General features: G+C 39.0%; 1 protein-coding gene across 4 annotated transcripts in view; it reads right to left on the bottom strand.

Moving 5' to 3' along the window:
* The window catches only part of STAU2 (staufen double-stranded RNA binding protein 2), a 148383-nt gene that overhangs the window by 56448 nt on the left and 66498 nt on the right, over positions 1-25437 (bottom strand). For 2 of the 4 annotated variants that reach the window (XM_009891898.1, XM_009891897.1), the window contains 2 exons: positions 20557-20864; positions 4872-4985 (listed from right to left, as the gene is read on the bottom strand). In XM_009891898.1, the coding sequence (XP_009890200.1) occupies positions 4872-4985; positions 20557-20864 (422 nt within the window). The remainder of the gene's footprint in view (positions 1-4871; positions 4986-20556; positions 20865-25437) is intronic. The other 2 variants (XM_009891900.1, XM_009891899.1) reach the window with 1 other exon arrangement.

Here is a 25437-nt window from a genome sequence, read left to right as displayed (position 1 = left end):
CTAGAAGATTTTTACTGAGTCAAACTAAAGTTTTCTCATTTTATTGAAGAAACCATCCCAAAAAAATGAGAACTGCATTTACACTGAATCATGTAGAAATGAGCTGACAAGTGAAGCATGTAACACCAGCAAAAAAAAAGGAATACATGTATTTTTTAAAGAAAATCCTAACATTTTCTCGTTTTTTGGCTGCGTCCAGGACACAAATACCCACTGTGAAGTAAATACAAATATCTAGAAAACACTAATTTTGCCTTAGAACAAAATTAATTTTAAGCAGGACTTAATGTAGCGTCCAGTAAGTAATCTTTTTTTCTGATGTGGAAAGGTATCTTAACAAAAACCCCAATCCCATTCATCTTTGGTTACATCATTGGACAAATTCTCATCCTCTGCATACTCACTGAGTGCACCATAAGTTTTTTGGGCCATTGTTTTTCGGTCCATTGTTTTTCTTACAGATAAGTCAACCAGTGACTCCAGCTAGCATAAACTCCCTGGATGCTGCTTCCCGAGCATGATCTACAAGCAATTCTCAGACCATAGCAAATACAGAGATGTGGACCTTCATATGTGTTACGTGTTACGTATTTGCTGTTACAAGGTAAAGTTCTTCGTGAACCTGAAGTTTCAACACCCCAAGCACTTTCCCTCAAGCCTGTCACCCATTTCTGAGATCTTTTGTCCCAAGAGAACTACTTCTATGTCACAGGCTGTCTTGTATGACACAGGCTGTCCAATTTAATCTAGCAGTAAGTCCAACAATTTGTGTTGAGTGAAGTACATCTCTAACAAATTTATAGTATTGACTAGGAGTCTTTAGGGAAAACAGAAATCTCTACTTCCTTCAATGGTTTGCTCCAATAGCATTACATCTTCTAACAAAAAGTTCTTGGTATATCTTTGCTCAAGAATTCAAAGAGCTCTTCATATAACATAGTTGAATAAAGCTGAAAGGTATTTATTTGTATTAGTTACAAGCACTTCAGCGTGCAATACTTTGAGAAGCTAAGTAGGCAGAACTCTGTAAGACTTTTAGACTAAGCAGTCTTAGAAACTGCCTTTATTCATTTTGGTGGGGCTTTTTTTCTTCCACTTACCTCTCACTTCCTCTGTTTATACGGTGCCAGTGGCCTTTAGACATTCACTGCCTCATTTCCTTACACCTTCTTAGTTTTCTGATCCATTCCAACTATTTTTCCTCCTATCTTTGAATTTTTCCCTTTTCTGTCTCCCACTCCTCATACCTTGAATTTTGTTAGTGACATAAATAGAACAACTACTTGGACTTCCTTTCTGTTTCTTTGTATCACCCACATTCAATTAATTCCTCAGCTTCATACTATGTGCCTAAAGTCCATCATAAGCCCTGAGAACAAGTTGTGTCCAGTCCCACAGCAAGGTAAAAAGTACCAGGACTCATTACCATTAAGGACAAACTCAGGTTTGCTTGAGAAAGCCAGTAGAAAGTTGTGACCATTTTAACTAAAAGCTGTTTATGGCTAAATTATACTGAAAAAAAAAAAAAACAAACAAAACAAAACCCAAACCCGAAGAATAGTGGCCAGTAAGGAAAGAGAAATTTATAGTTACAGTCAGATACTGGGAAACAGAATATAGGAAAAGAATTAATTCAGGGGAAAAATATTCTAAAACCTGTTAAATTTCTACTAAAGAGGCTGGCATACCGAATGCAAAACCTAACAAAACCTGTGGCAGGCTAGACTGCACTGGTACTTTAGGAATGTTTCCCTTTTTTACAATTTGCCAATTGCTTCCACAATACTGCTTCATGATCAAATGAGAGACACCTTGTCAAGCAGATAGTTGAAATACACACTAATTAGTGCACTGGTATGAAATGTTTATTTTAATCTTAAATTGCTTGAATGAGGTATGTGGGGAAAAAATTTAAACTCATTAAAATCACAAGCTAAACCAATCTAAAGAATGGAAACTCCTTACAGACTATGGGAAAAGAGCAAGTGACTTGAAAACACTGCTGTGTCAAGTCTTGGCATATTTGAAAAAGCAAGATGATATACTTAAGCAGGATTGTAACCACACTAGAATCGAAAAGGTAGACTAGAGGGCTGGAGACAAGCAAGATGATATACTTAAGCAGGATTAGAATCTAGCAGCACTAGAATCGAAAAGGTAGACTAGAGTGCTGGAGATGCCATTGGCAACCTGCTTTTCTTTTTTTTTCATTTCTGTTTCTTTTTTTGATCAAGGTATGCAGTCAGCTGTGGTTCTTCTGCCACAATATAGTGACAAATCTGGTATACAGCTGTCTTATTAGATATTCTCACACAACAGATTCTACCACTTTCCCACAGAGAAACTACTCCAGACTCTCAGTCAGGCAGCTTTCCATTAAAAAAAAAAAAACCTAGAATTTATAGAATCCATATTTTAGAATGATCATGAGAACAATTATCTTCATTAAGCACAGAAGTGGACAGATCCTGAAGTCAAACTATGCCAGGCTTAGAGCTGACACAAGTCAACATGTCCCCAATGAAACCACAGGTTTTCAGGTGACTAGCCCGTTCTAACCACTATACAATACAAAAGAGATAATTTAAAAGTAACAGATGACGTAAGTTTAAGAAGAGTTTCTCGAATTTAAGTTTTATAGCATATGGCTATCTTGAACTTATTTAATTTGAAACTTTAAAATGTGGATAATTTAGCTTAACATAGGCGCAGCATTTCCATCTCCTATTTTTATGAGAAGAATGTGAGTATCAAATAAACCTGCTGCAAGGGAAATTGTAGAAAACCAAGCAAAATCATACTCAGGAACAAGAAAGAAAAGTTGTTTTTATTTAAGTTGGTCCATTAAGAGCTCTAATTGTGTCATTAATTAATTCCAGTGCCTGACAAATACTTGATGCACTTTCTGTTTGTCTGCCAATGATTCATTTTTCTCTATTTATTTAGGTGATGACAAATAATGCTTCAGTCCAGTCCTGCCACCCCCATTATCAAACACAAGCAGTCAGTAGCATCTCTCTTCCCCAGAAAGTGGAATTCCTTCAATATTTAGGAAGGGGATGAGCAGAACTTTGTAACTCCTGACCATTATGTGGATCTATTTTGTTACCCACTGGCTGGCACTTGGTTTTTAGGTGATTATTTTCTTTTGCTCTCAGCTCAGATGAAATCTTTGCACAAGTGAAGTCAACTCAGTAATGCAACAACCACCCCATCAAAATATTTTTCTTTCCTTTTTAAGAACCCTGTGGAAAATTACATAACTAAACCCAACGATGAACATTTTTTAAACTTCAAATTGAGGCAAGATTAGGAAATTCTAGCTTCATAATGGCCCAAGCAAACTTAATTCTACCCCTTTGAGTACATGCTATGATATAAGTTTTATCTATGTGATTTTATGCATTTTTTTTTTCCTCCCAGAATGTCCTGTCTGGAGCACCAAATGGGTACACTTGGGATCAAACTAATGCTGCACATAATCTGGAATTTCCTAATTTCTAGGTGCTTGACTTTGCAGGCTCAATAACACTTTGTCATTTAGATGTCTTAAATATATAATTATTCAGATGGCTTAAATGTGCTTTTTGCTTACAAAGTCTTTTTTCTGTTTACATATCATACTCTAGCCTAAATAAATGCTAAGACAAAGGCCAAGCTGGCTGGTAGCCCAGAATGTAGTTGTTACCAAATTGACAGGGACCACCTTAAATTCATTGAAATGTCTAAATATTGTATTTGAGTTATAACTAAATTTTAAAAGGCGATCTTTACTGCAAGAAAAACGGAGCGACTTTAGAACAGCATAAACAAGTTGCTGGATGAAATGAGAACTGAATGGATTATGTCTGTCGAAGTATGGTCTGACTTACCACAGCTCTCCATTACTGTAAAACACCAAACACTTAAGGACAGGAAGTATCCTCATGTTACCATGTAAATAACTAACGGGCTTAGTTTATGTTAACAACTAACTTAGAAACTTCCAACAAAAAAACCCCACCAACCTAAAATATGGCTAAAAGCGTCCAAACCCTTTCCCCAAAAGTAACTAATTCTCATAATTTTTAAGGTGATTTTTCCTTTCTCCTTAGAGAATCTTACATAGAGTCTGATAAAATGTATGGTACATGTGAATACAGCACAATTTAAAGATGGACTGTGAAGGCAAATAAAAATGGTACTTTTTCCAAGCTACTTAAGATCTGAAAGGTGCAAAGTTTGGTTTAAAGTTTTCTTCTACTTGTTTCCTTTTTGCTTTTAAAACTTTGGGAGTATCAAAGTCTTGTCTTGCTTTTATACAGAAGCGTGTTGGAGGACAAGAAGACTAGAATGGAAGGCCCCCTCAGTTCCCATCTGAAGCAGCAGGGTGATGAGGGATTGAGATATTTTTTTCTCCTGGCTTTTCGCCAGAAGCTTGAATTAAACATTTTAAGAACAGCCAAACAATATGTGAGTTTTACACAGTCTGATTAAAATTCCCTTTCCCCTCTCAAATGCCAGTTTCTTGTGACAGATGATGGCTAGAATTTTCTAGTAAAAATAGGATAGACAAGACCTGATACATACATAAAATTAAACAAAACCTTTGTAGAAACATCCCAATCTGCCTTTAAAACCAAAGCAAGCTCTTCAGGTTTTCCTAATGCATCTTAAAAGTATGTAAAAGGCAACATAGTTTTGTCTCCTTTTTGGGTCACTCTGTAGATCTAATCAGAATTTTACTACGGCAAGGTAGGCAAATCCCAGGGACAAGAACATGCCATACGAAAAGCACAAGATGTGGTGAAACTGAAAATTTACTAATGCTGACATTCTGGCCTTACTAGATATTAATAAAATTACAAGAGTGTGGGGTGAAGGTATTATACCTGGTCATGGCTGGCTTCAATGGAGCTTCCGATACCTTGGAAAGTCATCTGCACAGGAGACAGTGTCAAACAGGTCATACACTCTTTGCCATTTTGTCTATCACTGTAGTGTACCTATAACAGAATAACATACGTAATCTGCTAAACACCAGGTTTGTACAAGGGAGTCACGCTAAAATACTGTCCCTTTTAACAAGTTTGTAAGAAGAATTCCAAACATTTACATTGAATTCATCTTTAATATAAAACAAGGGGTGTGTAAAATATTCTAGGTAGCCACATACTGAACTGAGGCCAAATTTTCTGGCATGTCTGTTGGACAGTTTTTGAAGTGATGTGTTCTTCAGTTTCTGAGACCTTTGAGACTAAATTCAAGATGTTGCATCTATACAAATATAAGAATCTAGTTTCAAGTTATAGTTTCCAGCCTAGATGTCATTTTTAACAGCATTTTGTAGCTTAAGTTATAAAAAATCCATGTAAATCATTATACCTTCCATACCTTGGCAATAATAGTTCAAATTTTTCAATTGTAATTCCATTTCTACTAAAATCCACTAACTCTTTTGACATGGCTAATGTTGCATATTTGAATGTGATTTTCTCATTAAATCAAAATGACACATAAAATGGAGAAGAATTCACATTCTTCTTGAGATGTCTAGGCTATTCTTTTCTAAAAGTAACTCATTCCCTATGGATGTCAAGATGTGTATGTTGAACCTGAATCTTGCATGAAATGCAGAGGAAGATAGTGCTTCTACTTGAATTATTTTCCTTGTCTTCAGGCTCCTTTCAGATAGTGCTTAAATCCCCTAAAGAAAGGATGGATTTTAATATGTTGAGACAAAATGAAATTAAATGCTGCCAGTGTTTCATTATTAGGAACAGGTTGCCACTCGTGCCGAATTGTTGAAATATTACAGTTCTCTGCGTAGCTCCTGGCTTCTAGACAGGCAGATCAAGCACTTTGTTCTACAGGAGAGGTGGAATTTATTTTATGGCGGTAATTTACATTGGCTATGTGACCCCTGTCAGAAATGGAAAGAGAGATCAGCTCTGCTGGAGACAGACCTTTTATGTTAGTATCTATTTACAGCTGTATAGCTCTCAGGCAAAAGTTACATGATAAAGCCTCATCTTGACATTTAGGCTACAAAATTAAACTTTATTATTTCTGAAGACAACTAGGAACCATATTAAGAGTTATTCCTGGGGAAATGATTTAGTGACGTATACGATACCTAATTGTACACCATGCGTATTAAATCCACTGTGCCTAACTTGTCTTTGCCACAGGTGCAAACTGGAAATACTTCAGCTGAAGCCAAACCAGTACAAAACTGGCCGAGTGAGAGGAAAACCAAGTCGGTGCTATATTTCAGAATGACTTCACTGACAACACATCAAAACAGTTTTGCCGTGGCCGAAAGTAAGATACAGAACACAAAATTCTCGCACTGTGTCTAGAAATATTGATTTCACTCAGCCCTTTAAAGCTTTCTGGATTATCCCTGTCTCTCTTCCTCTCAACCCCCCCAATATGTGCCTACTAAATTGCTTGTGGCTTTCTGCCAGAAAAGCCATACTACTTACTTAGAAACCACAAGAGGCCCCTTCACATATACAATGGTTTAACTTTGATTAATTGAAAGAGGTATGAAGGTATGAAATTTGGCTTGCAAATATAAACCGAAGTTCTTTAAATGTCAGGGACTACTGTTATGACAAGGACTTATCAAGCTTCCACGACCGTGGTATCTGGTTGCAAGCTAGATATTCTGCTGAGTATGTGTTGTGGGAACGCGATGTGGAGAAATGGGGCAGAAAAGCTCAAGAGGACGATTCTGTACTGCAAACATGACATAGCAAAAGGGGCAGAATCTGGTTACTGAGTAAACTACATGTCAGAGCACGTATGGAGAGATGGAAAAATGACACTTTCGGAACTGCATAGCATGTTTGTAGGCTGATTTTTAATGAGAATAGTATGAATAAGGTTACACTTCACTAATGTCGACTGGAATAAAGCCAGGTTAACAAGCTGAAAGAACAGGAGATATCCAGAGGAAAAATTATGATTAGTATTACATGACACTATTATCTTCAATAGAAGATTTGATCCACACCTCCTTTAGAGTCCCACATGGAAATGCAATAAATTCAGAATTTTGGTATCTTTCTAAGCTTAACTTTCCCACCAGAATTTCATGATGCACTTTTGGCCTCATTTGAACGTATCAAGGCCATTACTTTGTAATTTCTTAGATAACAGTCCTCTAATTATCTCTTGCCCTGTTGAAGCTCTTCAGTTGAACCAAAAGAAACACTTTCTACGTTAATGATATGAATAGTGATATAAAAAAGCAAGAGACTGGACTTTGAATGGGGGACAGACTAAAACTTTGTCCTTTCATCAGATGTCTCTAGTCTACAGATTTGTGCAGTCAGCAGAAACATTCAGATTTCTTCTACATTTGGCATGCGTATGTGCAATTTCCCAGTAATCCTGTTTCGTTATTTATCAGTCCAGCTGCTACATCCTCAAGCACTCTATTTTATTCCTTTCTTCTTCAAATTTGATCTATGATCCAAAGTTCAGGGGGGTTTTGTCAACCCAGAGTGCTGGTTACCTATTTGAGCAGAACGTCCAAAATAGGCACGCAGAAAGAAATCATAGTAGTCAAATAGTTATCAAATAGTCTGAATAGCAGCCGATACCTCTAGGTTTTCAGCCAGCAGTATGTTGCAAATATTTCAGTTTATATGTCCATGCTATTATGACTAATTATGGGAGGAACCTGAAAGTCTATAAAACTTGTTTAATAACATCATATCATCTAATGCAGGGGAACATGAAGGCACAGCGAACACTTGCGCCAGTATCTGCAACCAAGGAGTGGTGACTGAAGACTGGCCAAGTGCTCCAGCGGCGATTACGTGGCCATTATTGAGATTCACGATGACAATAACACTTGTCTAAGTGCCTCAGTGCCTTAAGAGTCAAGAGTGCTGAACCACAGCTCATCTCCACAATAACTGTTAGGCAGGTAAGGACACTTTGTGGACAGACGTTAAATAACATATTCAAATTCACTTGGCACTGGCAGGAGTGAATGGCAGTGCTGGGACTATAACCCATCATTAAGGCCTCTGACCTAAGCAGTCATTTTCCCTTTCTGTATATTATGGAGGTAAAAATAAAAGAGTTATGAAAATAATTACTATCTATGTCCAGGACCTAATTTTCAGGCTTCGGTTTTTTGTAATTAAGGGACACTCACAAATTAGCTCAGTGCATTTTAAGCATGAAACAGCAATGAAATTTCACTCATTAAAATCCAGAATGTTTTATTTGGATAAAATACAAGCAGAGATTTTCTAGAACAGCATTAGGATCTGTTTAGTAAATAATGGCCGGCATACAGATGTCTGTAGCAAGAGTTGTGCAAGTTTCTGAGCAAAACGCAGCACTCCAGCCTCAGACTATTATGAGCGATTTACGCGTAATTCTCCTCCAAGGTACGTCTACACAGCACAAAGCAGTGCCACAACAAGAAGATCCTGGCAATAACTCTAAATAAGCCTCCTCATTTATTGGAAAAGAGCATACAACACTGCTAGATTTTCTCCTGGGTAACTACATATGTGGAGTACCTGAGCTAAATTATGTATAACCAGCTTAGGAATCCCAAACACAGCACTCCGTTGCGCTGCGTGGGCAGGGCATGAAGCCTCCGTGTATAAAACACAAAGTGCATCCCGGGCATCAAAATAGTGAAATGAATTCTAGAAGTAATTTTTTCCACAAGCACACGCCATGGATTTACTCATACACACATGCCTTCATGTTCGATACTCTCACAAGACGCAACTGTATATCGTTTTCACGGATTGCTTCAGTCAGGAACAAGCTGCATGGTATGAGTATGTATGGAGGGGTACTACTAGCTGGCGCATGTATATAGAAATGTATGCGAAGGTCTGAAACCATTTGACAACTATGTTGAAATTTGGCCCTTGTTTTTAATATTTTGAATTACTGAAGAGATGCAAATATTTTGATGGACATTTATAGCTTCACATAAAGGAAGCTATAAGATGAATGTTTGCAATGCTACAACTGAATGTGGAATGGCATAGACAAAATTCTCAACCTTATATGTTATTTTATAAAGGAAAAACTAAATTACACTTCATAAAACTGCATAAGAAATTACATTTAAGGTTACTTCTATCATAATGCTGCCCCAAAAGCTGGAAATTTTCCATTTCTTTCACACTTATATAAAGATGTCCCTTGAATTTAGCTTTACTGTATAGAATACCCTTCCCTGTGCGCAAATGTTCTGATAGAAACTGTAAAAATACTGCAAGGTTTGTCTTGCAATAAGCTACTTTAACACACAGGATCAATATACCATTTCAGATAATGGCCATAGTTAATCTGCATAAATTATTCTGTAAATACAATGCCCCAACTTCAAGCACAGGGCAGTCTGCTGGTCTTCAGTGGGCACTTCTGCATTTGAACATCCATCCTTCTGCATGAACAAGGGCTACGGTTTACTGATTCACAACTGAGGAAGGTGAGAGACCTGTTATATCACTACACAGTAGTTAAGTTTGACCATATTATACTAAACGACTGTTAGAAATGAGCTAACTGTGCGTTAACAAGAGACTGAGGGGAGCAAAAATAAAGGCTACTATTTTCACACACTGTCGCTTAGATGTTCACAGTTTGAAACACAACTTCTGTCTGGCCAAACACTTTCTTTCGTGAACATTTATTAACTTAAAAAAATAATATGAATTACCAAAAGAAAGAAGTCATCTGTGACATTGGAGTTCATGTTTCCAAACCAAAAACTACTCTGAGTCAAAGCATCAGCAGGAGTCTTAGAATGCGAGACAGAAATAAACTAGGTAATAAAATGCCATTATGTTCAGCAATGCACAAATCTTCTGGATTGACAAGCCCGGACTATTTTGTTAGAACAAAGGATGGTATTCCTTTAATTCTGCCCCTTAAAGGGAAAGCACCCAATTTAGTCCTGAATTTACAAAATAACTTCCAAGATTTTACATAGGTTGCTCTGGATGTACAGTGACAAGCAAACCAGAATGGGCTTAAAAATCAGGTGTTAAAATAGTAATTTTGACTTGGACAAGAGTCTCATGAAACATTTTTCTTCCTTTAGCTTCCCAGTGAAATGCTGGTCTTTTCCATATTGGTCTTTTATCTTCCTCTTTCTGTTGCTCATCTACTGTTAGTCATGTCATCTATTAAAAGAAAATAATTAAACAATCCTGTTTGCTTGTGCTCAAACTCTGTTTCATGCATATTTATTGGTGAAGAAATACTCCTGGTGAGAAAGTAAATGAAATCTACTTGCTCATTTCAACCATTTTCTCAAAGCCAATATTAGGAGCTTTCACTGTACAGTATTCTAGTACTTAAAAGTGTGAATCCTTGTATTATCCCTAGAGCTTTCCTAACAAAGAATAGATTGGTCTCTTCAGACACAGAGCAGCACGAGAGAGATTCTGAATACCGCTTTGCATTCTTACTACCTGCTTTACAATTCCAGATATTTTATTTGTGAAAGTAGAACAGGAGTACAGAAAAAAAACAAAAAAAAAATAAAACGAGGGGGAAATACCCGTTATATTAACAGCGTCTTTTACGAAAACTGAAGTATAGATACAAAAAGCAAGACTGGCATGAAAAAAATATCCCAAATGAAAAAATAAGACATATAATTAAAAAAAATCCAAAAAATCAGAAAAAAAGCGTTGAATCAAACTGTTTCCTGCAATGCTGGAGTTCCTTGATGTAGTGCGATTACTAAATATAGTATTTTACTAATCTCAGCAGGGAGCTGGCTAACTGCATGCCCGTCAGATGTTTTTAATGGTCACCCCCTGTGGAACAAATCTAAGGAGTCCATGAAAAACACCCACATTTAAAAAAGCCCCCTTGCTAGATCATTAAGGAAAGATAAAGGCCTGTACATTCGGATGTGATATATAACACAATCATTGTGTCAAGAAAACATATGTTTGATTAGCGCGCCTCAGGTTCATTAATCGCCGTGTCTGCTTCACAGCAGTGGGCAAAGTTTCCACCGTAGCTACTGCACGGAAGGGTAAAGACACTCGGTAGCTTAAAGACTGACAGTTCAGCAGTAAATCTTGAGCCAGTCCAACATGCTCCTCTCTTACTGAGCTTGAATAGCAGCTGTATCATAGTCTTAAATCTTCATTGAAATACAGTCCTAGGGTTTAGACTAAGAAATAAGGCCATTACTGCACCATAAATTGGCAACAAGCAGCGGACTAAAGGCATTGTCACAGGTTACTGCGGTGGTATTTTACGTTCCTGACTATAGTAAGGCAGGCACTTGACATCTATAAAAATACGTGAGGTACAAATAAGAGTGCGAAAACTTACTTGATACAGTTCCCAAAGAGAATATATAAAATAGCTGCTAAACGCAAAAATCAAGTTTATCATCTGAGCCAAAGAAGCTTGTACGTCCTTTTTTTTTGTGCTTTTTAGATACCCTCTGAATTCAGAGCTCCTGTTTCAGTGATGCAGGAGGGCTGGAAAGTTTGGCCATAAAGTGTGCTCAGTCAAGCAAGGGAGACCCGGCTCCATCCTACCTCTGGATGTGATGTTTGCTTCCAATTAAGAGAAAATTAGCTAAAACCGCTGCTGCCTCAGCCGCATACAGGATAATCAGTACAGCAAGGTGCTCACTGTTTGCCTTCCATCTGTTAAACCTTAACCCAGGTGTGTAATTATAAAGACAGTGTTTGTGTGGAGCCCATGCAAAGCGAGCAACCATATTTTCAATGGCTGGGATTCAAGGGTGCAGAGAGCCCTCTTTGTCTGATCGGGAAGCTGAAATCAGGAGATGGGACATGGCTTTCTATAAGAAAAACACACTTAGGTTGAAGAGTACCTTGTTACCTCTATTCTATGACTAAGACGTGTATCATTTTGTAGACATAGTAGAGAGTAGTTTAACTACAGTGATCTAAAACACTGAATACAATCTTTCCCCTAAAAAATGAGTAGGAAAAACATGATTAAAAAAAAAGTAATAACTATTCAGACATTAAAACACTGCAAAGCACTACAAAATAATGCAAATTATACCTGACGTGTTTTTTTCAGAAACAACGTGTCTGTCTCTGATCCATTCACCCATAATCATTTGGGTAAATACTGTATTTTCAGGGAGAGGAGTTGAAATTAATTTCATAATTCACAGTCAAAGGAAATACGAAAACCTGGCAACCCTGGGATCTCCCATTTTCATCACATGGCCTAAAAAAAGAAGGGAAGTGAGGGAGTTTGTGTTCCGCTAACAAAGTACACAGAGGACAAGCACGGTAGGGAGCATCTGTGGAGGAGCCTGTGTCTCGGGTGTCATCCTGAACAACTGACTGAAGGAAGAGAGGAACTTGGTTAGTTTGGAGAGAGAAAATAGTTTGGGTTTCAAATCACTTTCTAGCAAAAGCATCAATGGAAATACGTTTTCATGTACGTTCTTTTTTCATTACGAAGGTTGTCACTGGAGTGAAGAGTGAAGCAAGCATTAACTATTCTCCGTTTACAAACTGCACGTGAAAGCCCCGAACGCCGCATCAATGAAGAGGGAAGAGGATCGCTGTGAAATTGTGAGTACAAAACCAGCTGCCCGAGTTTGCTCAAAGTCTGATGCTGATACAGACTCTGGTTTTGTGCACTAACCCAGATACAGGGCAGTATGCAGAAAGAACTACCCTTCTTTAATTAAAACAAGAAACAATCATTTCATTTCTGGAAATTATCCAGCTTCACTGTGCTCCCAATTCTGAAAGAGACTGAAGGAGATGACAGCCGAAAAAACCCTGAAAGGCTCAGCTTCAAGTCACAGTGAGAGGAATAAACTTTAACTCAACTCTTTTCTCCCTCTTCACTGTTTCTTATTGCTTCTCTTTTTAAGTGTTTTTGCTTGAGAGCTGAGTTCCCTTATTATAACTAAAGCTAAACCCCAGTCTGCTATGAATTCACCATTGCACCTTCACATTTTTGCCAGCTGAAACTTCCAGTCTTTCAAAGTTTTGGCTGTATTCCAAGCCAAGGTATGTAGCTAAGTTATCAAGTCACCTTAGGATTTACTTAGAAAGATTTTGGCAGGGAACGCGTCCTGGTGCTTTTAGTGCCAACTGCAGTATTTTGAGAGATCCTGATAGCTTTTAAACTTTCTCATACATAAACCCCTTAAATTCTAAAATCGGTTATGAAAATATAATTCACGTTTTATCCATGGACCAAGTTAAGTGAAGGGATATGTGGGAGGGTTTTAATGGTTATTTGCAAGATGCTAAGAAGAAAAGCTAAAATGTTACCAAGGTGACATCCACACCACACCTGGGGACCCATGTGACACCATTAGCCACTTATTCTCAATTTACCTTCTTTCCTTTTACAAACTGAAACAAAAAAGAAGCACCTGGCTGTTTCTGGAGGCAAGAAGAGCAAAACTTCAGTAGCACTTGAATAAAGGGCTTTCTTCCTTGTAAGAGGGAGAGAGGTAACAATGGCCAGAACAGAAGAAATCCAGTTGAGACAGATTTCTGGCCAGAAGCCACATAGTTGGAGACCTCATGTCAGAAAATTTACTGCCCCTTGTAGCTAGATTTGCATTTGTTTTCCTAGTTCTGCATGCTCTTAAATTAATACAGCAACATTCTTCCTGCAGCAAGTATTACCTCTTGCAGCACGCTCTGTGAATTAATATGCCAGGTTTCCAAACTTACAGATCTTTCCTTAGAGAAACTGATACGAGAATGATTCTTATGGCTATCTTGTTGCAGGATGACTACCACTATTTTGACTTCCTTTGAGGTCAAAAATAGGGTAGTATGGACTACATGGTCTACAGTCAACAGAAACATTTCTGAAATAAATGGAAACTAATAAAACCACTTCTTGTAGATCTACTCTGGGTTGCTGCCATCAACTGTGGTACTGCCTACCTTCTCTCTGAAGTTAGTTGATTAAAAAAACCTTATAAACCAGAATGGAATGAAGTCCAGGTGCTTTGATTTTTTAAATGAAGCTTTCTCGAGAACAATTCTTGCTACCAACCTGTTCTGTTTTCTCTCTCCCTCTATTTCACATTCCCAACACGTTTTCTTACTTTTGGCTAGTCGTGTATAAAATAGGGTTGGGAGACCTTGAAGCCCTTACCTACGTAACACAGCCATTTGATTTCAAGTTGATTTTCAGTGTAGTAGGACACCTGCAAGTTTCTGAGGGCCAGGTAAGGACTCTCAGTGAACAGGTTGCCTGGTGGTATGCAAATCACAGATGCCCCTAAAATTATCAATAAAATCCTGACTGACCCTCTGCCTTGCTTGGAGGAAACGTCTTTCCTTGTTAATCTGTATCACCTTTACAGCAAAGATAGCAGCTGTCTTGAATAAATGGGGAAGTTCTGTAGCAAACAACCTGGTAAAAAAAAAAAACTGTAAGTTTTCTTCAGAGCACAAAGACAGTAAGTCCACATGGATAAAAGGATTTCTCCTATTTCCTGACTTCTGCCCAGTGGTACTCAACTGTAAAGATGCCAGTGAAGTGTAGAAAGCTGTACTGGTTTAGGCTGGGATGGAGCTAACGTTCTTCAGAGCAGCTTGTATGGCGCTACGTTTTGGATTTTTGATCAAAACAGCTTTGTTAGCCATGCTCACACAACATCAATGCCTTTTCTGCTTCTCCCACTGCCTCACCAGTGAGCAGGCTGGGGGTAGGCAAGAAGCTGGGAGGGGACACAGCCAGGACAGCTGACCCAAACTGACCAAAGGGATATCCCACACCATAAGACATCATGCTCAGCAATAAAAGCTGGGGGAAGATGGAGGAAGAGGGAGGTCTGGTGTTACAGCATTTGTCTTCCCAGGTAACCGTTACGCATGATGGAGACCTGCTTTCCTGGAGATGGCTGAACATCTGCCTGTCCATGGGAAACAGTGAACGAATCCCTTATTTCACTTTGCTTGCACACACAGCTTTGATTTACCTATTAAACTGTCTTTATCTCAACCCATGAGTTTTCACACTTTTACCCTTTGTGTGCTCTCCCCCATCGCACCGGGCAGGGTGGGCGAGCAGCTGAGCGGGGCTGAGCTTCTCCACGGGGATAACCCATAACAATCTGTTGCAGCACCCCATGTGGGACGTGAGGGGTTCAAGATATCGACAGATTTGATCAGTGTGCTAAGCCAAATTTATAGCTGTTTAGCTATAAATGGCAGTCTCCTGTGCTTGCCATGGGGCTCACTTGCTTTGCTGTATATTAGAGTCTAGTACTTGTTAGCGGCTGCTTTTTGCTTCTGTTGTTTCCTGTACTCCATATCGTCCTGTTCTGCTCTGCCTGGGAACACACCGACAACAGCAACGGGACGGCAGATGGCCAGGACACTGCTGCCACTCCTGTGCTGCTGTACTGGGCAGGCTGGAGCTCAAGTCCAGGGGACTGTGACCATGGATAAGTCCATGCTGGAGCAGGCACATCCAGAAGCATATATGGCCATGGCATAGTCCATGCCAGAGCAGGTGCACCCCTGAAGGAACTGTGGCTCATGCATAAGGTCACACTGACGCAGGTACAACCCTAAGGGATGGTGGCCTGTGAATAAGCCCATGCTGGAGAAAGGGCAGGGGGAGGAATTCATTGTAATATTAAACCCTTTGGCCCAGTCCCAAAGTACAAGGAGAGGAGACTGTAATGGAAATACGACTCAGTTGTTGTAACCCATGATTTGCATTGCATTTTACAGGAAGTACTTTAAGCAGGAACCACCTAAACCAACAGGGGACAAGCCTCACAAGAAGTAATGAAAGTCCAGCAGTGACCCAACCTGAGCTGAATTTGGTGCCACACAACTCCACGCAACACACCACCTCCCCTGTCCTGAGCAACTACTGTAAGAGATGGAGCCCAAGTCAGGGACCAAATTAACTCAGTGGACACTTGTGGACTTTTTAAAGGGGTGGCCCATAGACTAAGGGAATGATATCTGTGTATGTATCAAAGGATGACAGGGGCAGGGTGGTTAATGAGGATCTATTGGATAGTGTGGGACCTGAGCATGATGTAAATGTTATGGAATAAGGGGTAGAAAATATACTGGGTTTGGCTGGGATGGAGCTAATTTTCTGCAGAGCAGCTTGTATGGTGCAATGTTTTGGATTTGTGACCAAAGCAGCGTTGTTAGCACACCTATGTTTTAGCCATTGCTGAGCACTGCTTACGCCGCACGAAGGCCTTCTCTGCTTCTCACACCACCCTGCCAGCGAACAGGCTGGGGGTGGGTAAGAAGGTGGAAGGGGACATCACTGGGACAGCTGTCAAGTTCTGACAGCAAATTTAACATTGGTCAAAGAGAAAGAGATCTCGGGTAAAAGCAGGCTTGGGATTCACAAACCTTCGCAAACTCAGGCGGGATGGACGTGAAGGTCACCCACCATCCTTTCCTTGGGAAGTCAGGTGCCAGTTCTGTGGTTCTGCGTTCGTTAGCAGCCACAGCTAAATCTGAGAGAGACCAGGAACCGGTCACAGCACAGCCTAAGCTACGATCAACAGCTGTTTTACACACTATGCCAAGCCCGAAGAAGCCAGAGTTGCCCCTTTTTGCTCTTTCTGCCAGTGTCTGCATCCTTCAGCGAAAGCAGTGAGCAGATGCCAAGGAAGGTACCGTTATCACTCACACCAGAATGACTACCCACAGCATGTGAGGACATGTCCACACCAGACAACACAGTGCAGGGCAGAAGTCTCAAAGGTATGACTGACTTCAGGCAACAAGTTCACAGCATGGGGCAACAGCCCAAATTTCCAAAACACTATGTAGTATGCAGCATAGAAGTGAACTGGAAGCCAGGTACCTAATCTGCACAGGTGTTTATGAAAATCCCACAAAGCATCTACATTTTTAGATGATTTTACACCTCTAAATGACTTGCTATTAGCATCCATAGTGCCTGCGGCAACTCTGAAGATGGTATTTAGGTGCTTTTTAAAGTTTGACCTGCTCCAACAAACCTGCAATTACATACAGCTCAGACCAAAACTATAGCTCTTTCCTTGAAATTCACTGAGAAATCAATTTCCCTGAAATTTTCCTCACTTACGTATCTCAGCAGTGAGATCTAAGCCCTCCTAGACTGATTTCCAAATCCAACGTCCAACAAAGCAAAATGAGTGTTTGTTTTGTTTGAAGTCACAGTAGGGAAATGTTCAAGTGTCAACCTTCGTACAAAGTGTGGAAATTTAGTTTAGGCCCACCTCTGCCGACAATTCAAAACCATGTGCTGATACGTATGTGCCCCAAGTAAACCTGACTCTAGAGCATCCAGCAGGACTTCTCCCGTGTGTGCAGTCACTCAGAAATGTATGCCTGTGCTACTGGTTGGGGAAATGAGAAACATTTAGAAACACCCAAAAAGAAAACATTTAAATCTATCAATGCATAAAATGAAACAGTTAACTGCTAAACAAATGTGGAGGGGGGGGAAAGAAAAGATATACATCGTGTAACCATTGCAATCAAAGGAATACATCACGTAGAAACTATATTCTTTGTGAGGTTTTATTATGTAGCCACTACGGAGAAAAAGTGAAAGATCTTTAAGTCCTGCCAGTGCAGCAAGCCAAGCACGGCTGCAGCCATGCACCAGGGCTGACTGAGGGCACTCAATCATGGCTTTTTAAATTTTACGATCTTTGCTTCATGGAAACTCCCAGGGGAATTTCCTACCGGACTACCTGCAGCTCAGTAAAACCTGGAGGCTCAAATTATTCATGTGTAAACAGCTTCTCTAAATGTTTCCATTTGAACAAGCTCTCTGAATAATTTACCGCACTTAAACGGTAAGCAAAAATAACTGTAACTTTCCTAATCTAGTTACAGAACAATGGCCAAAATACCACATAGTCACTTAAAAATAACAATTTTACCAAAGCTGAATTTTCCCTTAAACAATCTCCGGGCAAAGTCTGCAAAACAATTAACTGGTAGATCGTATTCATAAATATGAAGCAAGCACTAAAAATGCTTTATTCAAAGTATGTAAAGGCTTGCTTGAAGTATTTGTGGTTTATTATCACTGGTAATTTGAAGCCCGAGCTTTGAAAGTATCCAAGCTAAACACCTGTTTTTTCCATGACACTGAGCTGCTGTTTATGAATTACAAATATCTTTAGAATAATAAGCCATAAAACATAAAAATGTAGTTTTTTAGTACTTTTCCATACATTGGTCCCGATAACTGTTAATATTAAGGGCTTACAATAGAACATGGCTGAGATCATATACAAACAGTTCAGAAGAATGTAAATTAAACAACCACATTTTAAAGATGTGTCCCCTGCAGCTAAAGAAGTTAAAAAAACCCATTCAAATAAGCAAATAACATTTTTTTTACATTTACAAATGAAACATCATATGAGTATTTATTGATTTTTTTTTAAAAATTCAAAAATACATTGTAACAGAACAGAATGTATACGTTCTTCAATGAAAGACAAAACTATGGTTATCATCCGGACCAGAATACAAATACATGCTAACAATTTAAAAATCATTTTGGGTCGTTCAGGAAACATGAAACAAGCTAGCTGTTTGCAAATGCAGTAGTTTTCTACTTAGTAAATACGCCTGAGAAAGTTAACCTGTAAAGAAATCGGCTTCTAAACTCTTCAACACAAAGAGCTTTCTAGGCTGAAATGGTGAAGAGACCTGCGATATGCACCTGACAGGCCACTGAGCCATTTCCCACAGAGATTCTGTTCACTGCTCCAGCTCGGCTCCGCCACGCAGCAGTGGCAGAGTTTCACATCAATACCAGGCTTATTCAAGCGAGGTGTTAAAAAGCATGCTAAGGTGATGTAAACCCATCCGTTACATACACAGCGGATAGATGTTAATAATCAAGATTCTCTACCAAACTTCTTGGTTCGTATCAGGTAAAAAGTAGTAGTCTAGTTTACGGATGAAACGGGTTATCTTTTTTGGCTCAAGGTAAGACCCTTTAAAAACAATTTCTACATACGCATCTCGAATCCAAGCATGAAAAAAAAACAGGACAAACACAACTAATCATTTTACAGTAACCACATACTGTAGGCAAGTAGGAATCAAAACAGTAACATAAATTGTGCATCGGTTCTATGAAAATAAAGTGTTACTAGTAGACACAAGCAATCTGACAAGATGTGAAAGCGAGCAGTGAAAACATCACGGATTGAATTTCTTTTCATCGGAATTCATCTGTTTCTACTGCAGGCAGGTAACAAACGGAACTCAGGAAAACTGAATTCCTATTAGCAGCTTAACTCTACTACGGTGAGGCTTAGGCTTTTACCGTTTCTTGCATTAAGAGACATTCAAACTAATGAATCAAAAATGACATTTTAAAAATGAAGACCAAAAGAAAGCTCAATGTACATTTTAGACAGAAACAGCGATAGGTCAAATCCACAACTGGTGATATCTGATGTACGCAAATGTAATTTAACTATGCTGCTTATGCCAACAGAACATCTGATACTATTTCTCGAATTCTAGCAGCCTCTTTTAAATCACTTCCAACAACTGCATACTTTGTAAATTACATGGGCTTTGATAAAAAACCATTATCAGGCATGCAAAAATTCTAACAGAAACCTCCCATTTCCAGAATTTAGTTACATGATCAAATTACATATGCTAGAACACGTGAAACCAACTTTTCAAATGAAACAAATTCAGAACTCTGAAAAGGAAAGAAGCAAAAAAAAAAACCACCCTACAACAGGAAAAAGAATATTTCTACATAGCTGGTCCTATCCTCTGATGGTGCAACACAGTAAAATGAGCTACTATCCACATACACGTGTAATTTTGCTGGGAATGGTGATCGGGAAGAGGCTTCCTTTCCCCATCTTCCACACTTCAGAAATGACTGGATGTGCTACAGAGGCTGTCACTGTCCTATGAAATGTAGGGCATTTGCCATTGCTGGACACAGGTCATCAGTGCTGACGGACCCATGCGCTGACCCAGCGCAGTTCATCTTACATTCTCTAGTATTGACTGTGATGTCAAAAACATTCTGCATTGCTCTGACACCAGGTCTGCTCCTAGGCTGCACCTTTGGATCAAAATGTTGTTCTACAGGTTACAACTAGGAGGTGCAGGGTGGGAAGCAGAGTAACGGCTTTAACGACCCGGCCCAGAAGACAAACGCAACATTAAGGTGGTGCGTCAGTACCTTCTGGATCAGAGCCAGAGAGAGAAACCAACACCAGAGCAGTATGTAAAGCTTCTAATGCCAAGAGTTGAAGACTCTCAAAGAAGTGCAAGTAAAAAGCATGATTTAAGCCTGTAATTATTTAAGGAGAATAAACAAAGGAGAGAAAGATGGCCTGCAGTAAGGTGAATGGAAGGAAGGAACAAAAAAGAGAGAAGGAGGGACATGTACATTGGTGCGGGGTTTTATCTCCTGGACCCAGAAACTGCCTTGAACACCAGCTAATTTTACAAGATAAGTTACATGCATGCCCACATTCAAGAGGGCAAGAGTGAAACCTTGATGGCAATGCTATGATTCTGGCTGAAGAGCTTCATTTTCCCCTTCCCATACCTGAAAGCCTTGAATCCTTGCCAAATACTCCAGCTGTTTTGAAGGCTGCACTGCAGAACAGGGGGAAGCAGGAGATATTCCTTTTAGACCTATGGCTTCGGCAGTTGGGGACGTTCCATTCATGAGAAGTTCCCTGGCAATCGTAGCTGTGCTATTTGTTGTAGGAGATATGCTGAAGAAAGAGCTAGAAGTCTGGCTCATTTCTTTGGGCGACAAATAGCTTACGGTGGTACCAGGGGCTGATTTGTTGCGGCTTGCTTCCATCTCTTGATAAACATCAGGAGAGAGATGGAGTATTCCCTTTGGTGCTGAAAATAAAAATAAAGATCATTCTCGTTACTCTAGAATGGGTTTGACGTGCAGACAATTTTCACTAACATATTTTGCAGTGGAAAACAAAGCATTTAGAAGCAGTATCTTTTTTCCTACAGTAACTGTGAATGAAATGGCATAATTTATTTAGAAACAAAGCACATCTGAAGCGTCCGCTCTTCTTCCTCTTCCCCCACTCTTTTTAAGAAGGTACAAACCTAGACTTTAAAACTGGGGCTAGCACAGAATACACAACATGAACAAATAAGCTTTGGAGATCTACAAACCACGAGGAACGGCTGCTACTTCAAAATAGTAGCATGATCATTATTTCACTACAGTCTTCTGCCTCCTACCTGATACAATAATTTAGGCTGTTATTTCACAAATAATTTAAACGAGCCTACATCAGCGCTGTCGCCACCAGAAGTAGTTCTTTCTTCTCCCACCTACAGCTGCTGTTTGTACTCTCCAGCTGCTCTGTGGCTTGTGCCAGCACCAGCACCTGTAGGACCACGCGGAGATGCTCGTAACGAGCTGTTGGAGGCAAAAGAAGGGCATGACAGCTTCTTGCGGTAGCAGCGCTGCCTCACGTGCTGGCTTAAAGTGTTTGCTGAATTATAATGGCAGCCCTGTGCTCAAATAACCTTAAATTGCCCTGCAGCCGCATCCTTACTGTGCTAATGACTCTTGAAAACAAGAATTATTTATTTATTTATTTATTTATACAGCTGCATATATGGCATCCTATAGTTTGCAAATACCTACTTGCCTTCTACCACATTTATACCAAACAAGGAAAGCATTTATGTGTCATCCTTAATACCAACAGGAGTTAGGGTAAACATTAAAAAGACCTGAATTTATTTATGTGAATTACTTTTAAGTATTTCCAGTGACATGTAAATTAGGGATAATTTGTCTACATTTCAAAATTTTTAATATATTTTTAGAAAACATCTCAACCCTAAACCTGCTTGAAAACAGGAGTATATACTTGATCAGTTTTGCTGATGTTCCTGTGCATGGAAATGTGCAGAATTAAGGCTGAAGTTTGCTAGTTTTCATATACATGAAGCATTGGTTGGAAACATGAACACCCTGTTTGCTGATACAAGAGGAAAACCTCTTTCCTATTATTAATAAATTGAAAAATGAGCTTGAAATGTGTAATTTCATATCAATAGCATACTTTCATCTTCTAGCATATATCTGAAAATAACACGGGTGAACCTGAGCCAAATGGCATTTCATTCTAGGGATGATAAACCTGTTTGTTAACTGATTTAGTAATCCCAAGAGAAATCAAAGGGTTCAATGCTTAATTCATTTGCAGTACACATTAAATGCATCTCAGAATGTAGAATAAATTGAAAGAAGAGAATTTCCAGTTACCTAGAAAGGATTTTCCTCTAATTCTAGTGTTGCAAGTTAAATAAAATGTCTACCACAAGGAGAAGACTTAAAAAATATTACCAGTAATTAACATCCTCATTTTCAGCTACATGGTGAAAATGGAACTTCCTCACTGCTGACTCAGCAAACTGCTTACAGGTGACTCTTTTAATCGATTTACTCACACATTTGGCTTTTAAATTAATATTGCTTTCAGAAAGCTGGAACATCAGCTTATCCCATTCACAAAGATGTATCTGTTATTCACCTGATTGCTCTCCCCACCTGCCTTTGTGGAGCTGGGGAGCCTTGAATTCTAACTTTAAAGGTGTTTCACTCAACCTTACAACTGGCCCCAAAGCCAGTGGACTGTGTGCTGGCCCCTAGAGCTAAGCACAAATTCAAGACAACGCTACTGGGAAAGATGGAGGACAAGGTCCCTAAAGCTTATTTTTATCCATTTGGGACAATTTAGAGGATAACCTTATAGATAACAACAAACATGCAGCGTTATTTTATAGCACATAAACACTGTATGACAGAGTGATTCTATACCCTTTTTCTGAGGCTGTAATCTTCAAGACCTATCACTGCTCATATTTTAAAATAGTCTTATACAAGAGACAAAATGAATGAAAATTAAAATAGATAATACAGATATTGATAGTTGACGTAAGGTTGCAAAACCATACAGCAACCATAATATTGAGTGGCAGGTGTTCACCACCTCCTGAGACCTGCTCACTATAAAACTGATTTCCTACAAATATTTGAGAACTTAAAATTGAACAAAAGGTAAAACAATATACTTGTTTAGAAATAATATGGTATTAGCCCCCCCAATCAATTTTAGAAAAACATCATACAACATTAACTTAAAAAAAGTTTAAAGAAGATTAAAACCAAGTCCAGTGCTGCAGATGTCTGTTCCATTGATGTAATATTACTTAAAACAAACATTTTACATGCTTTCTCAGCCATTTCAGTGTTTTTACATGATCCACCCAAATATCTAACTGCTGTCTGGAACAATGGTTTGGAATACTTCCAGATTACTAAGCTTTCTAAATGTTAAAATAACTAATATGCAGCATATGATGAATAAAAAGATATTGAGCAGAGTATAGCAAATGCTCCTAAAGTACTGACTTTACTCTAATGGTGATGTTAAATTAATAATAGTACTTTTACACTTACGCAACACCTTTCTGCTAAAGACTTCAAAGTGCTTTATAAGCAATAATTAATTTAAATCATGCATTGGCTCTGAGAGGCAGATATTATATTACCATCATTGATTATCTCTGGAAACAAAGTAATGTAATATTCCAGACATTACATTAATATAGTTGCAAGCTATTAACTTTTTATATTCAGGGCCTATGTTTCATGAAGCTTCTTACAAACTTGTTTTAAAAAGCCAGTAAAAACTTGGTCTCTTTGAAAACTTCTACCAAGCATATATTGATTGTAATTCATTACCTATATTTAATATAGTACTGAGGATTTTTTTTTAATATCATTTCTCACTGTTGTCTGCTTGCTTCCACTCTACTGAATTGTAGAAGAGTGTATATATATAACAGTTTAGTTACATCAGTAAAGATGTTCTCACAAGACAGGGAGTATGACATCAGAGGAGTAAGTGTAGGAACAAAAGAACTCTTCAGAAAATACCTTAATTAGTCTTCAAACAAGCACTTTAATAAAAAAACATGGCAGAAAGAAATACTCTCCTCTGACACCTTTTTGCATTGCAGAACATCTCTAGGTGAATATTTTCATATTTTTGTTAAGCCTTTCAGCTAAAAAAAATTTGGATTTTTGTGTCTGCTAAATATTTATTCTATACTGACTACAACATTCTCCAAAGGTAGCATCGTAAGTATTAGGCGTCACAGGATCTGTAATACCACCATTTAGACTAACAACATTGCACCTTCTGCTGGACATAACTTAGAGGTACATTCATGAAACATGTTAAAATAATTTCCATTTATATTATTTAAACCTGTGGGCAAATGTGCTACGACAATATGCAGGCTAGCTATGCAATGTAATCACTAACATTTGAAAAACATGTCTTATTCATCCTTGGCGGTAATTGTTAGCAGTCTCTCACAACCTTCTGAAGTCTCCGAACACCCCACACCAAAGACCTCTCTTACCTAAGAACAAACTTCTTGATCTTCCATTCTCTACTTCTTCCCTCACGTACTACACAACTGCAAAACAGTCCAGACTCCAAGGCAAATGTACCATTCAGATGCAAAACGGCCCAGCTACCCTTCACAAGCCTTCTCCTTGAAGTGTAACCTTGGTGCTTTGATTCCACTTACTTTCATAGCAGCAGCAGTAGAGGCAGTCTCCAAAAATCTGTAGCAGTGCCGCTATTCTTATCCCTAACCCTTTCTCTGTGTGTTCCCCTTGGCTGGGAAGACAGGGTGCCCTTGGCTGGGAAGACAAGAGGACCTTTCTACAAAAGGGTCCCCCGCTGTCTGGACCTTCACTCCTCCTGGAGTTCACAGAAAACAAAACTAACCATCGGAGGGAACCTTCTGCATGGGGAATGGGGTGAGGAAGGAGAACGACTGACAATAGCACCAAATGAGCCTCAATGTAATAAGACTTGGCAAGAATAGAATTTGCTGATACAAAGACAGTGACAAGTTACCCCACAGTAGTGTACTACTAAGTGAAGAAAAGTTCAGAGTGATGACAGTGTTGCCTGCAGACTCACAGGTATTAGCGTCTATACTGGTACCACTGGTGGCCCATTTTCAATTTTCTACTTCTGTCAGGAGGACCAGAAAACATGAAAAGCTGAGATTTTGATTATCATTCAACTCCAAAAGATGACCTACAGAATCAGGCTTGTATTGTCAATGCACATACATGTAAGTGCTAATTTTCTCTTTTCTACATGACCAACACTGTACGGATACTCTTCCTCTGCCTTCACTCAATGACTTTTCCTTGTTCAAGGTCACTCATTGACTTTTCACATTCCAAGGACGCTTGGTTTAAACCATAACTTTATTCTTTCTTGCAGAACCATAATTTTCTCCCTGGGCTCTCACCTGTCCTACAGGAAAGCTATACTTGTCGGTGTGTCAGAAGCAGTGTCAGCTGGTGTATGACTTCCCCTGACACCCCTGAAGAACACACGCTCTT

Source organism: Charadrius vociferus, unplaced genomic scaffold, assembly GCF_000708025.1.
Source record: "Charadrius vociferus isolate BGI_N301 unplaced genomic scaffold, ASM70802v2 scaffold15, whole genome shotgun sequence".
Taxonomy (NCBI): Eukaryota; Metazoa; Chordata; class Aves; order Charadriiformes; family Charadriidae; genus Charadrius; species Charadrius vociferus.
The sequence above is the reverse complement of the archived record's forward strand: the minus strand, read 5'-3'. Positions and strand labels throughout refer to the sequence as shown.